Genomic DNA, 15,987 nt, shown 5'->3' on the forward strand with positions numbered 1-15,987 from the left:
TTTAAGCAATGAAATACTAGTAGTGTCCTTGAAGAAAAAAAAAAAAGCCGACAAAAGAACAAATCAACAAACCAAAGCATACAGAGCCTACAAAACCCCTACCTTGTTCCCACTGTACGCTCCCTGCTTGTGGCATGTATTGTGACCATGGTTCAAAGAGTGTTCTTGCTAAACCACTGTTAGTTAAAGCAAGATGCTTAAACACTAAGATCCATTATCACTTATAGAACAGTTAATACTTGATAGAGTGGTTCAGTTTATATGTAAGGTCCATCTCAGTTTCACATTATTTACTCAGCTAACTTAATATTTAGAAGTGGTCAATTAGGACTGAGACACAGTTTGCTCCAACAAGATAGTTTGGATCCCCAGGAAGAGACTTGTTCTGCCAGGTTTTGGGGTCACCTGTAGGAGGAAAACACAATGCTGGTGTTTAGTAACCGCTATCAAACAGTGTACATCTTGAAAAAACCAAGCTTTTGGACAGGAGCTTTTTAACTTCTGAATCAACACCTGTTTTGTGGGTTTGCTTTTTTGCTTGGGGTTTAGTTGTTTGTTGTGTTGTTGGTTGGTTGTTTTGTTTTGAACTAAAAAAACAAAGCTGCAGTTTGCATGTTCTTGATAAAATATTAACTCTTCATTTTTATATGATGTTGTATATATCAGTTATTGAAAGCAGATGCTGTGGCACTCTGGATTTGTTAAGTGTAAGTCATTCTATTCTACAGCACCACATAGTGCTTTCCATTTAAAAAAGTGTTAACAGTGAATCCGGTATTCACTGTCTCTTTCCTATATTGCCAGAAGAAACCAAAACATTTTACGAGTTAATTGGGGTACGATACACTTGAAGTTTCCTGGAACAATTCTGAACCCAAGATGAGTCAAATCAGAAGTTATGCTGTAACTAAACACTATGACATACTGTTACTTTTATCTTCTATTATGAAAGTCATTGTAGTCATAAGAAATACTACAAGTACATCCAGTGTACTTGTTTAAAAGCCTGAAATACTGATACTCTAAAAGGGATTCTATTTAACTGGTACATAGTTAAAAAAATCTTTAGAATAGATCTTATCTACTCGTGGTCAAAGGTCCTGTGTCATGTTCTGTTATAAGAAAAAGTCATTAGCTAGCTATCATCTCATCAGACCAGGGTTACATCCCATCTGCACAGTCAATTCTCTTTCAGCTGCAGAAAGCATCTGTTATTTACCCACCTAAAACCATTCCTAAATGCTGCCTTATCTATAAAGTGTCATCATCCCACTACAATAGAAGAGTGATAAATGCACTGAAGCCCTCTTAAGCCTTCCAGATAATGGACGTTAAATAGCTTAGCCAAAACAGATCTGTCTTGAGAAATGTGCAACAGGTTAGGGAACCCAGTCACAGAGACTGCAAACATCTGAGACCTCTGTATTAAATGAGACTCATGCAAATTCCATGTAATTTTCTTGAACTCATGAAAACAAAATGAAGTACACAATGCACTGAGTGATGGCAACATCTGATGTAGGGACATAGAAGTGGCCTGTGTATCATTAAAGAATGCAAACAAGTTTACTGCATCCAGCCAAGACTACTTATTTTAGTAAAGACGCTCAATAACACTGGAGGATTTTTCCTTTTATCAATGCAAGGAATTCCATTCAAAACTCACATGGTCAAATACATTATGAGATGGGTAAAACAGGACTGTAGGACAACCAGGTCCTAGTCTTGCACATGAGACAATAGCAGACTTTTTCCAACCTTTCCTTCTAAATACTTAGTAAGGATTAGACTGCAGCCAGTGCAACCTCTAGCTGTTGAGGATGTTTTTCCCATACTTACATACAGCTGGTTGAAAAAAAAAGAATCTAAAAAAAGATCCTTCAGTGCCTTTTAGTAGTACATTCTAATAGGTGTGGCCATAAAAGGCAACGTTATTCCCCAGTCAGTTTTAATACCAGGATCATTCAAGTTTTTGATGGGGTTTAACAGTCAAATAGCAATATACACAGCTTAAATATGGCAGAAAAGATGTTAGTAAGTGCAAATGAATGCCACTTTTAGGACAGAACATGGATACATTGAGAAGAGATGAGGTAGAGCAGACGACTGAAGAGAGAAGAACCCCAGAATTGTATAAACTGTTATTACAAAGCCACCTCAAAAATCAGAGTCCCATAACCAACTACTTTAGAAAGAGAGAAAACAATTATTTATTTAAGACACAGTATGGTCTACTTACATATCATAGGACAGAATTGCCTAATTTTAAATTTTGTCTCAAAAGAGCAATGTTATGATATACATCCCATTTCAGATTAACAGAATGTGATGTTGTATTTACAGTACAGAAAGTGTTAGGGTTTAAATATACACGCTCTTGTTCTCACTCACACATGTACACACACATCCCACTTTGGAAAGGGAGGAAAACGTCTCAGTAACTTCAGTTATTATTTAGATCATTTGAGTCCTCTCCCTTCACTTCAAGTAAGTTCATGAACAGGTGCTATTAGTTACAAAGAAGTGTTGGCTCATTTCTGTACACAGTTGTCATAGCTTTGGGACCCTATAATTCAGGAGTCCGTGTCTTAACACTGTCATGTACACACACATTATTAAATAGATGCATGCAACACATGCATATAATAGCTTACAAAAAAAACAACTAAAAATTATTGCCATTAATACCTCTAGGTTATTGAATCCCTATCAAGGGGATTGATGCTTTAGTCTTTCAAAGCATCAGTGCTTTGGTGTTGACAGTGATAGATACGTTAGTGACAAAAGATATGCATACATGGTGGCTTAAATGCTGTACACAGGAGTACATCAGTCAGTCATTACTTAGATCATACGGACACATTAATGGTTTGAACCTTCCATGATACATTTTTGAAGGTAGCTGAATAAAACCTTAAGACTTTTTCACAAGATGTGCAAATATTCCTTTTTAAATCTCTGTAACCTCACAGCCATTTCATGAAGTTGCTTGAAACTTGCCCAGAATTCTCTCTCAGGCTCCTCACTGACCATTTCAGCCAATTCATTCTCCCCCACATCCCAGAAAGCCACAGTGAGGTAAAAACACGCAAGTAAATAAAATTGCAACCTAGTTGCAACTTTTACTATCAACCAGAAACTTCTGGGTAAAAGGCAGTAGAGGAGAAATAGGCAGAAGAAAGCAAGAAAAGTCTCATGGAAAATCCAGCTACATTAGAATGAACTGTAAATGCCTCTACTGAATACTATAGTTTTCTTAAATGACTCAGTTGTTAGCATCAACTTGCACACATGGAAACAATTAACAAGCGTTAAATCATGATTTATGAGCATGCAGATTGTTAAGATTTGCCAGAGTCCTATACGGTTAATTAAGCAACAGACAAACAGCACTTATGTTACAAAGGCCAATCAGAGGTACATAATCATTTCCTCTCACTTTTAGTGTGACTATCATTTCAAGTGTATTCAGCTGTAGCAGTCCTCAAGAAAGAAGACAGAATAGAAAAATACGATAATATTTAATAGACTAGAGAGATTACCCTTTTCCCGCTATCATGTTTTAGCTATGGATTTGCACCATGAGTAAATGTAAGAAAGACATTTGTAATGAAAGTGAAATGGAAGAGTTTGACACAAATACAATGATTGAGTTCTTTGTATTACACAGCATCACCTTTAGCCAAATTAACTTAAATTATACGATAGCACCCAAAAGCCCCAAAAGGACAGAGGGAGGACAGCATACCCGACGAGGAGTCGGAGGATTTTAGAGCAAAAGACCAACCATCAGGGGTCATAGACGCACAATGTGGCAGGCGCAGCTCCACTGGCTTCAGGAATTTTAGTCCATGAGGCCCACACATTACCAAGGGGCTAAGAAGTGTTTCACCTACAGTTAAGGGGAAAAAAAAAAACACTTGTTACTGACTATTCTTGAAATAGGTTCCAAGTATCATGTAATTACATTGCAGAGCTACTCGGCAACTTGGTTTTAGGGGAAAAAAAAAAAAAAAAAAAATATCAATGTTTTGACCTGTCAAGTAAAGAATAGCACTCAGCAAGACTGTTTCTCAGTCTCTTTCGGAGGGCACAAGTGACTTCTCAACAGAATATCACAATGACAAAATGAAAAAGGATAAAGAAGTCTGGTGATGAAATCATGTTAGGATATTTTTCCAACTAATTTCTAAGCAGGTGCATCAAAAGAAACAAACCCCCACGTCTGTAGGCAGCCTTATTCATGCAGCTGTAATACGAAAAGAAGCAACGTGCTGCTTGTACAGATTTACGGCGCACTGGGCTGAACAAAGCCTTCAGCAGCTCCAGAGCCTAAAGACTGACCTTAACAGTCAAAGCATGCAAATTCACACGTCTAGTTTTGGTCCTAGGCTCCAAATATTAATGTATGATTATGCAGTGGAGGAGCATGCTACGTTTGATTTATTTGGATTCAAATTAACTGTAGACTGCAAATAAGGCTTTAACTGTAAATTTACAAAATTAACCCCTTTAGTTTCTTCACCTGAAGAAAGCAAGAATCTGACAGGTCGGAAAAATGCATGTGCAGTGGGATAGTGCTATCAAAGAGACTTCCTATGAAAAAAATGCTCAACTACAACACATTACTCAATCTTTATTAGTAAGACAGGAATATACTTCTTATATAAAAGTTAGAATATATTTTTAAACTTGGAAGCTGTTCTCCTTAGAGAAGTTGAAATATTTAAGATGTTGAGCATTTTCAAGTGTTGAAGTCAACTCCAAATATTTAACTCAAGTTAAACTAGCTTAAGTCATGTGCTTTATAATTATTTTGGTCTTAACTGTGAGGAGAAGAAATATTTCTAACAAAAGCATCTAGAATAAATCGCTGCACTTTGTGATGGAATATACAATTTCAAAGACTCTTAAAAAATTAATCCGGAACCTTCCTTTAGTGTACTAGATAACTTTCACATCAGTACTTATGTCTACAAATTAAATATTCTCAAGTTATAATTGAGGGCCTCCATCTTGCTTGCAACTTTCAGTATCAAGCAGAACACTCCTCCCCTTAATACTTCTTTGGAGATGTATGCTCTGCATTCTCTTGTAAAAATATCCTATATATTGAAGCCTACTGGAGTGTTTTCATGTTTTATCTTGCTGTTAGATAAGAACTGCGTTAAATAACAGTACAGTGTACAGTGCCAGCTCTTACCTTTCTCTTTGTCCAAAGGTGGGAGTATACTGTTGTCTCTGCAGACTTTGAAATATATTTCCTGCTCTATTCCCTCTGGAATAGCTCCTTGTGGTATAATAATACTAACTCCAGTCTCTATGGAGCTCAGCACACCACCATTGCTGTTAAATACACCTCTTGCTGTGGCCACAACAGTGTGTCCATCTTCTTCCTCCTCATCTTCAAGTGCTGAAGGGCTGAATGTAAGACAGAAAACCTAGCAGTTGTATCAAATTTTTTTCTTCCTGAAATTCAGTGCCATAATTTCCTCTAATAATTTAGCAGGACACAGCCTCAAGTAGGCTACCACTGTTAGTAAAACATTAAACATGTTTTCTTCTCATGGCAGAACTTGAACTACTTTGATCTTAGTTTTTCCACACTCAATTGTATGGGACAACTAAGATCAAAGTAGTTCAAGTTCTGCCATGAGAAGGAAACATTTTCACCAAAAAAGCCCACAAACTCTGAAAAAAATGTTCAGAAAGTAGGTACAGCAAGAATTTCAAGAACACCTGAATCATGTGTTTTCAAATGCCCACTTCTGGAATTATGCAGCAAGAGCTTGCCCTAGCTACACACTTCAGCTTAGTAAAACTAAATGTAATTAACATCTAAAAATTTCTTTCCTCCCAGAACTCCATTATGATTTGATTACCATAAAGAGTAATAATCTTTATTCAAGTCACACTGAACCCTCCTATTCAGATATACATTAAAACTAAAGCCCATTTTAAAAAAAAAAAAAAAAAAAAAAAAACAAAAAACACAACACACACACAGAGGGTTTTTCCAGGTTGCCAGGTTATAACTAGAGAGAAACACACATTGTTATCAAATGGCTAGCCTGAGTAGATTTCAGGTAAGTTTCTGAAGAACTTCACTCAATGAACCAGTAATGTCAAAATTTCTAGCACTCCACTATAGACACTATATAGTAACAACATTTCTCAGGTGCTTAAAAACAAATAGGATTCCTTCCTCTATTAGATTACATGTGGCTCTTGACATAGTTCTTACAGTTAAAGCACACCAGGCAACCACAGGCTGCTTTTAAAACATTATTTTATCTCTTAGTAAAGACAACAATACGAAACTGTTCAAATGGCTTTCTCCTTTTACAAGTATTTTTTAAATAGCCCTTATGCACGTGTAAGCACAGAGAACCAACACCAATGAGTGCAACAGCTATCCTTCATATTAATTCCATCTTCTAGAAACATATTGAGAGGACGAATGATTACTATCTACCAGAAACTTTATAATTACGGTCCGAGAAACAGGGAATAAAAGGCATTCTGCTTTCTAACAACAGGATACAAGTTGCTACAAGGATGTAGGAGATGCTTTAAGTGTCTACCCAAATGCTCTCTAATGCCCTTTGGTAGAATTTTGGTATCATAATATCAATCTTTCAACTCTAACATCAAGAGAAATTTGAACCACAGAAAAATAGGAAAAGCTGTATTTTTCACAGCTTTCATAGATACAAATGTATAATAAACTCTAAATGAAGCAAGTATTTATATGTTATGTAGATAAACTCTAAATGTACTAATGAAAAGAAAAAAGCAGCAACTTACCTTACAGGAATGGCTTTAGGCACAGCATTAACATTATTTGGTTGATATTTAGGCTTGTCGACCTGTACAGCAAAGGTATCCATTCCACTATCAAACTCAGCAGGCTGCGATGAGCTGTGTGCTTTCAAAACTGGTTGAGGAGAATTTGGAGATTTTGATGGCAACTCTGGTTTATGCTGAGCTTCATTTGGCAAGAGATTATGGTTGAATTTAGGACTTTCAAACTTGCGCTCGAAGGGCCTGGCAGCACTAGTATACGGTTTTGTTGTAAAACGGTTGTAGGAAGGAGTGACGGTTTTCTGAATCTGTTCAGTTCCATTCACTGGGCCTTTGTCAGGGAAGCTCTTCTGAGGATAAAAAGTGGACTGCACAGTGTCCTCTCTAGAGGATCTGAAAATTGCTGGCTTATTCTGAGGTGGAGGAGGGTCAGATACAGAGTTAACTGCAATGCAAATAAAAATATCAGAATTTGTCAGTAACAATCAAATCTCTAGTCACACACACTACAGCATAAGAATATCTTTTAGTCCGTTCTTTATCTACAATATAAAAAATAGGTTCAGCTTGGCTACCTCAGATCATCTGTCCACCTCTAATATCACGTATGTTCTGGAATGTTACCTAATGTTTCATTAAACATATGTTTGATACAATGGCATGACCTTTCAATAAGGAAATTAGACTGATTTATACCACAAAAAAAAAAAAAAAATAGCTGACAGAACAAAAAAGAAAAGCCATACTGAAATACTGTCATGCACTTGCACAAACTGGACAACTCAGCTGGACTGCGCAATCCTCTTTATGTGAAACTGAAAACAACCTTTTCTTCTGTCTTTGGAAGCCAACAGCTATTACTCAATGCCTGAAGAATTCTGGACCAAAGCATACAGAGGTACTTTTTTTCTTCTTTTTAAGTACAGGAAATTCTACTTCATCTGTGCTGAGACCACTAAATATAGAAGAGACAGTTATAGTGACTATTAACATCTGGAAGTGATCTCACTATATAGTAAAAAGCTATTTTTCACTAATAATTATTTCAAGTTTCAGTTAGAGAACAACATAGTTCCCAGTGTAGACATGCCGAAGTAACCACACCTGCACCTGACAAGTGGTATGTGTTACCACTTCAGAGGGGTCAGCTTTCCAACTGCTCACCTTCAGAAAGTGCAGGCTTGTGATGTGCTGGGAGCGACATGACAGGACTATTAATGGACTGAGGTTGTGTATACTGGACTGAAGGAGCTGGAGGAGGAGTTGTAACTTGAGGGATTGGCTCATAGCGTTTCTCACCAACAGGCCTATCCATAGATTCAGTATCAGCTGGTTTCCCCCTGTTGAAATAAAAGAAGAAAACAATTTGACTATTAGGTTTCTTCAAGGTTCTTGAGCTTCTGCATTCTCTATTTTTTTTTTCTCTTCTATTATCGCCTGATTTCCATCTCTTCCTATAAACACTAAACCACAGTTTTCCTTAACATCCTGTCTCAAGTAGAAAAACCATCTACTGATAAGCACAAGAGATTAGACAACATTGAATCTTTAGAGGGAGATTAGTAACACAAACCATGGCAAACAAAGGGCAGATGACATTTCAGGTGTATTTGCATAAATTGCCTACAAGATCTTAGTTTTTCACGTTTGTTTGGAGTAATTTCAATGCAAAAGTGCTCTTTAATTTAGAAGGTCTTAAAAATAAAGACATAAAACCACTTTTTTTGAGGAATGAGTGGGTTGTTTCTGTAAAGCATTATTAGCCAATAGGACAACAGATTTTAGTACAACTTTTCTAAATACACCTAGTATTTGAACAATGCCATCTTAATTAGAAATGTAATTAGCTTAAGCTTCACTAGCTTTATGTGCATAGTGTAGATAAAGTGTTGTTTTCAAAACTTTTTTTTTTTTTATTTCTGCAAAGGTTTGTCTCAGGAAATGGTTGGTTTCACAAATACCTGTAATTTTTGACTACAACATATTGAACTTTCAGAATTTGCACGTTTTAAATTTTAAGTGCACATAATGCCTGTGATGAAATGTAACAGTGAGAGGACACCTGAAAACATCCTCACATCAACAACAGTCTTACCACTTGATGTTCCTTTTCAAGTAGTCATAGCTAGTGTAAGAGCCAAGAAATCTAGGTGATGGCAAAGCAAACAGCAATAGAAGAATGAAAGAAAATAGTCATTCTATCTTGAGCATATTATTTCTTCACACTTTTTATGTTAGTCCTTGTAGTACTCGTATGAGAAGGTTGTTCAAACAGAGGCACTGCTTTTAACAACGATGTTTCTGTTAAGGCCTTTACCGTAGGCCTATGTACAAGGATCATCTACTGTATTTAACATGAGACTTATCAATTAATTAGGTGGTAGTCAAGATCTTCAAACTCACATATATTGAAAGCACATGAAATTACACAAAGCCATTTCTTACAATCTGTATAAGCAATACAATTCAATATATTGGCAAAAGCGAGCAAATATAACCCCCATATTCTAACCATCTTGTATGGTCCAATTTGTATTAATTTTCTCAGTCTTAACATACAAACATGATTTTTTTTTTTTTTATTGCAGATCATATACTGAGAGTACACTCACAGTGCTCCAGAAATATTTGCTATCAGCTCATCCAAAAGAGGAGCCCACACATAAACCACTTCCGATTGTGCGCAAGAATTCCTAAAAGGATGCCTTAAAACAACTGCTTATGAATACTAGGAAAGACAGAAAAAGTATACGGATACTCTTGCCTTTATTTTTTAACATTTAACTGGCAAGAAAATACATTTTACATTAGGACACCTTTCCCTCACCCTTTCACTTGCTGTGTAGGCATAAAAATGTTATGGACAACAATTTCAGACACCAACAGTCTTACTGCTCCATGGGAGGACGTTACAAAGCTAAGAAAGGCACTGATCAACTTCTGAAAGTCTGACTGCAATTTGAAATGAATCAGAAATGAACCAATGAACAGCAGGCAACAGGTTATAAGCCTCAGGTTACACCAGAGAACTTATCAAACTGCATTGCTGATCTTCAGTTCCCATTCAAAAAGCTCTAACTCTGTAACAGACACATAAGAGCTCAGCTAGAGCAATTTAACAAGTTAACACACAACACTGCTCCTTCTTGCCTCCTCAGATGAGGCTGTAACTGATCATGTGAGTAGTCCTAACCCTACTCAGTACCAAGTTGAGGTAAGCTACCTCATTCTGCAGCATGTCAAGCTCACACAGGTAACAACACAACCAAGAGGGAACAAACCCACTACTCGCAGCCACACAAATAGATGCCTCAAATTGTTCCAACTAGATCCACAGAAACCCGTCCATTTACAAGCTGCATTATTTTCTCATATCAACAGAAACTACCATTTATTCTACAGTTACTGCAGATATGGCATTACCTGTACAAAACAGCTTTAGTAATGACATAAGTTTCCTAAATGATGCAAATAAAACCCCAAATTAAGAGTTAACAAACTTGAACACACATTACAAGAGTATGTATTTTTCCCCATTACTGACTCAGTGGCAAACAACTTCACACAAAGTTTAACCAAAAAAAAAAGATAGTTATTGAAGAAATGAAACTTGCCCTCTGTACCCAAAATGCAGTAAATGGATTACACAGGAGTGAGAGACTGGATAATCAACAGTTCCCATATCATCCAAACTTGACTGTCCTGTTCATTTTTAGATGAGTTTACTCACAGAACAGCAACTGACATATGAATTCACTGGAAGAAAGATGAACAACATGTATATAACAGGGTACAAACTGGAAGCTAGTGAAAGGATAACCCTAAACATGAATGCTTTCTCAAGACTGTAACTGTTGTGTGTTTCCATGCAAGGACACTGCAGTATGCTTCTAGAGGCAATAGTGTCTAATTGAGTAACATTCTTGTTTATATCTTTCCACTTTCATTAATATTTAAGTCTTTGTCTATTTGCACATGACTACTCTGGGTAAATTTTCTTTCCCATGTCTGTCCCTTCCTGCTAAGGGTTACATTCTTTCATAATGAAAAACACACAATACACTTTTGTCCCTTGACGTATGAAATTATCAGCCTTAAAACCAGTATCATCTTATTCCTCTGTGGCAGTAAGATGCCACCTTCCTGTTAAATATAAGCCCCAAAGTCATACATTAGCTCACAATCAAAATAAAACCAGACGTGAGTAGTCAAAAAAAGGAAACGTCATGACAGACAGAAGTGGTAGCTAGAATTATGGGACAATCTTTCTCAATTAATAGCTGTTCTGCCAGAAAATTTCAATAGCTGCACATATTTTTCAGCATGTGAGAACACTGCAGAGTATAACAAACTTACAAAAAGAAGCTTACAACACTCTCCATCTGAAAAATTTTACCATCTCCACAATTCTTTGATGAAAGCTTACAAAAGCATTTCTCTCGGAGCATTACTTGCATTTACAACGGCAACATAGTCTGTGGCTACAGCTCACACTGGACAGTCTACATGTAGCATTGTTTTTCACATGTGGGAACATAATTCTGAAGCTACTGCAATACATTATGAGGACAGCCAAGATATTTTTAGGTCTCTTCCTATGATGCCTAGGAAACAGGACAGATGTTCCCATCTTTCTATCAGAAGACAGGGCAAGTGAAAAGATAAAGAACACCCTTGACTGAGAATTAGAACTGGTTACAGACTGCTACATACATTCCTTCCTTAACATATAAAAAAGTAAAATAAGAAATAGCTACCATATGCAGACTTGTTCTTTAGGGAAAAAAAGTGAATCCTTTAAAACCTATCAAGCTTTTGGAAAGATTACAAAACTCTCAGTTCACAGAGGAAGACATTGGAGATGACAGACAATATAATACAAGTAACAAGAGGATTCCCATGTTCTAGCTCAAATCCTTTAAGATGAGCACTGGAACACAGTGTATCAAGTACATGAAAGACAGCTTGCACACACCCTTAACACTATAAAACTTGAGTAAGCCAGTTGATTATTTCACTCTAAAGAGCTCATTCACATTAAGGTTGCCAGATTTTCAGCTTGACCTGAACAGCCCAGATTTCAAGCAGGAATGCAACCACAGTCTTCCAAAACACCCCATGTTCAGTACACATGCAGCAAGCCAAGACAGCTTTCCCCTGTAACAGCTACAAACACATTGTTATGGTTTGAATCAAAACAAATGCTGAAATTTTAGGTAACTGTGAGGAATATTCATAAGGTTTGTGCAAGTGTTCTCCACAATACCCAGTTCTTTACCTGAGCTACATCTGTGTATGAGCTTTCACACGATTTCTATATCAAAATGTTCCAAATCAAGGAAGCACAACAATACAGGAAACAGATGTTTCCATCGACAGATTACATTCTGACCTCAGCAATATTCCCCAAAGGCTTGGTTTCCTAATGTCAAACACAGCTAATGTGTACAAGCCTGTCTGTGGAATAAATGCATGCAAAACTGGAACAAACCAAAACCTCTGCTTTAAAAGCTATTTAAGCACTCAGTATTAGATATACTAAGGAATTAATTAGTTTTGTTCTGTTCCTAAGCAGAAGCAGTAACATGTTAAAGCTCCTAAAACCTACAATAATTATTCATTTCATTTACAAAAATCCAAATTTATGCAGTTACTTTTCAAACTGAAGCTCTATCTAAACAGGAAAATTGACTTTGTGAATACACAGTAGTTTCAAGTAGACACCACAAATCCCTGGAATTTTATTCACAGAGGCAGAATTTCTGGTTTAGTCCTAAATGCCTCCCTCCTTTTTCCAACTAAAAAAGAAATCCCCAAACTTACTTAGAGTAACTGGTGAAGTTCAGCTGATTCTGCGAATGTATTGGTTTAGTGGGCTCAGAATGATGGCTTGTAGGAACTTGTGCAGATGGCTTGTTTTCAAAACTCCTGCGATCAAAGTATGAGAGCTGCTTTCGGTAATACTCTTCATCTTCTTCAGGATCATAATGATTTGAACGCACAATATCTTCAGGAGGCTTCACTTGAGGTCTCTGTGGTTCTGGGGCCCTAATCAAGAATAATATACAATTGCCTTGCACAACTAAACAAGTACCAGTACCTACATTTAAAAATTTTATTTTATAACCCAGATAGTAATAACGCAATTGAAACATAAATGCTATAATTGCACACCTTGCCTTTTAGCCTATATTGCATGGAACTTAGAGAGCTGTGACATAACACAGAAAAACCTTTATCTCCCTTTACCTCACCCTTTCCCTTTAGTTTTAACTCATTATCTCAAACATAGAAAAAAAAGTAAGATGAGATACTGGCTGTTTCTTCCTCAAAAACAGGGAAGGACACAATGTTTTTTTCCACAATTTCCCAGCCATCATGTCCATGGGAAGTGAGTCGATGCCCTGCCTTACTTTTGACACAGAAATCTTACTGACACACTCCAACTCTCCACTCTGCCGTTTCCAATTTGACCCACTACAATGTGTTTTCTGAATGTTCTAATATCATATTGAAAACTCAATTTAAATTAATCAGTTGTGCATCTACCTGTAAGGTGTTTTGTCGTGTTCATACTGGTTTTGAGAAGTTGGTTTCGGACCACTCACAGATGTGAGTGTAGGCTTAGGTGCTAGTTCTGGAGGCTGTAAAGTAAAGTACAGCATATTGCCTTAGATTATAGCATTTAGAAAGTTACAGTACTTTGAGTAAGAAAACTAAAACTGCCCCACCTTCCCCACAAGGAAAACAAAAATAAAATACTAGTGAAGGATCAATGAATTACAAGTTGTCAGCATGGAAAGATTCCCCTCGCTGTTTTTACAGGACTTTTCAGCTTCTGCTTTCAAAACAAACAGCAGTTAGGTTGCCAAGAGGCTGTCCCACAAGCAGTTAAGGCTTTCATACCAAGACAGTATTTTACTTCTTGCAATGTAAACTCAGCAGCAAAAAGCAGGAACGAAGAAAAAACTTAAAATGACTTACCTTGATAGCCGATGTATCACTTGGGTCCTTAATTTTTTCCAAAGATGGTGATCTTCTTCTTTCAAATATCTTAACTCTACTTCGCACAGACTGTGGCTTCATGGCTGGATCTTCTTCTTCCTCTGCTAGAGATGGAGGTGTGGGCAGTGGTTTACTGTTAGAAGGCAAAACTTCTGGTTTGGTTTGTGATGAAGGGGGAGCAGGAAGAGAAACACCTGAAGTGCTATGAGAAGGCTCATATTGTCCAGCTTTAGCATTATAAGCTTGAGAAGGACCTTGTTCATAGCCCCTTACATGTGGATCAAAGTACTGCTTTGGTTCAGGAGATCGAGATATGGCTGACTGGTACGGCTGAGCTTCTTGTTTGTATCTACCATGCGTGTCATACGCAACAGTATGCTGTTCTTCGTAGCGCACTTGTGGTAAGCTGAAGTTTTTGGGTGCATGCTCATAGCGAGGCCTGCCATCATAGCTCATTGGAGGAGGTTCCTCAAAACGAGGTTGTGCTGGGTAATAGCTGCGTTCTGTGCTCTCTTCCATATTTTGTCTGGAATCAAGATCTCTAGGAGGCTGGTTGTCATAAGCTGTTCTTGTTTGGTTGTAGGTCTGTTTTTCATCATAATATGCCCAGTGCTCCTCATAGGGAGGCACACGGTCATCATAATGTAGGCGAGGGTCATAGCCACGAGAAAATTGATCTGCATAGTTTGCAGAATCGTATCTGTATGTTGACTGTTCGTAGTCCCTACTAGGTTGTTTCTCAGCATACTGAGTCTGGGATTCGTAAATCAGATTTGGGTCTCTTTCCTGTCTCTGTACTGGATGATTAATTGCTGGCTGTTTTAAGACATAGCTTTGTCGGGACACCTCCTCATTACTATATGGATCCTTTCGGTACACCTGTTAAAAGAGGCAGAATACTCAGTTAAAATGAAGAGCAACTGTGGCTGCCCTTGAAATGTAATGTTTTAAGCTTAAGTTTTAAATATACACTTTAGTTTTGTCTAAAAGCAGAACAATTTTGATTCAGCTGCTTGCAATCACAGGAAGATGAACTTGGTGATTCCAAAGACCCCTTCCAGTACTATTTTTAAGCAAAAATACAGAAGTAAATTAAAAAGGGAAACAATGGCAATGGTCTCTCATCTTTGGGGTATGTGGGTAGAAGTGTGGGGCCCACACTTTTTTCTGCAGAGAGTAGGAAGAGTGGATGTAAATTGATTTACCTATTTTAAGTTTGTTCTAGTGCTGCTGATGAAGTATACAAAGTCACACAACAAAGTGGATTCATTTTCATGATCAAGGACTTGGCATGATTTAAAGTATATAAAGATCTAGTGTAATTTTAGGGAAATAGATTTTTCTCAAGGCCTCAATAAACAGAAGAACACTGACAAGCCAGAAATCACACGTATAAAGTAAAATCAAAATACAGACTGCAGCCTCTTTTTAAAAATATCATTTTTTGAGAAGCAAGTATGTAGTTTGAAGCCATGCACACAAAACATTAGATGATGCTTAGCAATTCAGATGCACTGGGTTGTTTTTTTTTTTTTTTGTAACCTGCATGATCTCTTATAGGAAAAAAAAAAGGAATGCTCCAAATAAGGGCAAAACAAAAAGATCATGTGCTAGCTTGATGTATAGCAGGAAATCAGCACAACAACGTGGCATAGGTACCTTTGCTGGATCTATATGCGGCGATAAGGATGATGGCTCTTGATCTCTTAGGACTATATGAGCTCCCTCAGTACTTGATGTTCTTAAGGGGCCCGCTTGTGGTTGGTAAGAGTTGTAAGGAGCAGCAGTAGGCTCCTCCAGTCTGACATGACTTAGGTTTACATTAGCATTTACAGCAGAGGTTGATGAGGTTGCAGGGTTTGGTTCAGGCGACGGGGAAATGTAAGGGACTGCAGGTGAGGCTTCTGCTTTCTGTGAAGTGTTTAAAATATTTTAAATATACCACTATTGAATCACTGTTTGACTTTTTAACTTCTATTAAAATAATTTAAATGCTTTGCTCAATGCAGCTAGATGTAGAATGAAATGTACTGGAAGCTTCATGCACTAGCACTTCCAGAAACTCATTATGTTGAAAACTAAAGAAGTAAAACATTTATTCTAGGTAGAATGGTACTTCAACCCCCCTCCTGTTAGAATGAGTCATTAAAACAGATAGGGCAAGATGGTTCTCCACCT

The 15,987-nt window shown here is 37.3% G+C and overlaps 1 protein-coding gene across 1 annotated transcript in view; it reads right to left on the reverse strand.

Annotated features, from left to right (window-relative positions):
• Positions 1-214: 214 nt before the first annotated feature.
• TJP1 (tight junction protein 1) overlaps positions 215-15,987 on the reverse strand; it is a 41,894-nt gene continuing 26,121 nt past the window's right edge. Inside the window, 11 exon segments of the mRNA XM_008935321.1 lie at positions 215-405; positions 3,809-3,892; positions 5,204-5,421; positions 6,808-7,249; positions 7,410-7,428; positions 7,551-7,557; positions 7,962-8,144; positions 12,628-12,852; positions 13,354-13,448; positions 13,789-14,688; positions 15,469-15,720. Of these exon segments, the coding sequence (XP_008933569.1) occupies positions 311-405; positions 3,809-3,892; positions 5,204-5,421; positions 6,808-7,249; positions 7,410-7,428; positions 7,551-7,557; positions 7,962-8,144; positions 12,628-12,852; positions 13,354-13,448; positions 13,789-14,688; positions 15,469-15,720 (2,520 nt within the window). The 3' untranslated portion in view covers positions 215-310.

Source organism: Merops nubicus, unplaced genomic scaffold (genome assembly GCF_000691845.1).
Source record: "Merops nubicus isolate BGI_N331 unplaced genomic scaffold, ASM69184v1 scaffold34542, whole genome shotgun sequence".
NCBI classification, from domain to species: Eukaryota; Metazoa; Chordata; class Aves; order Coraciiformes; family Meropidae; genus Merops; species Merops nubicus.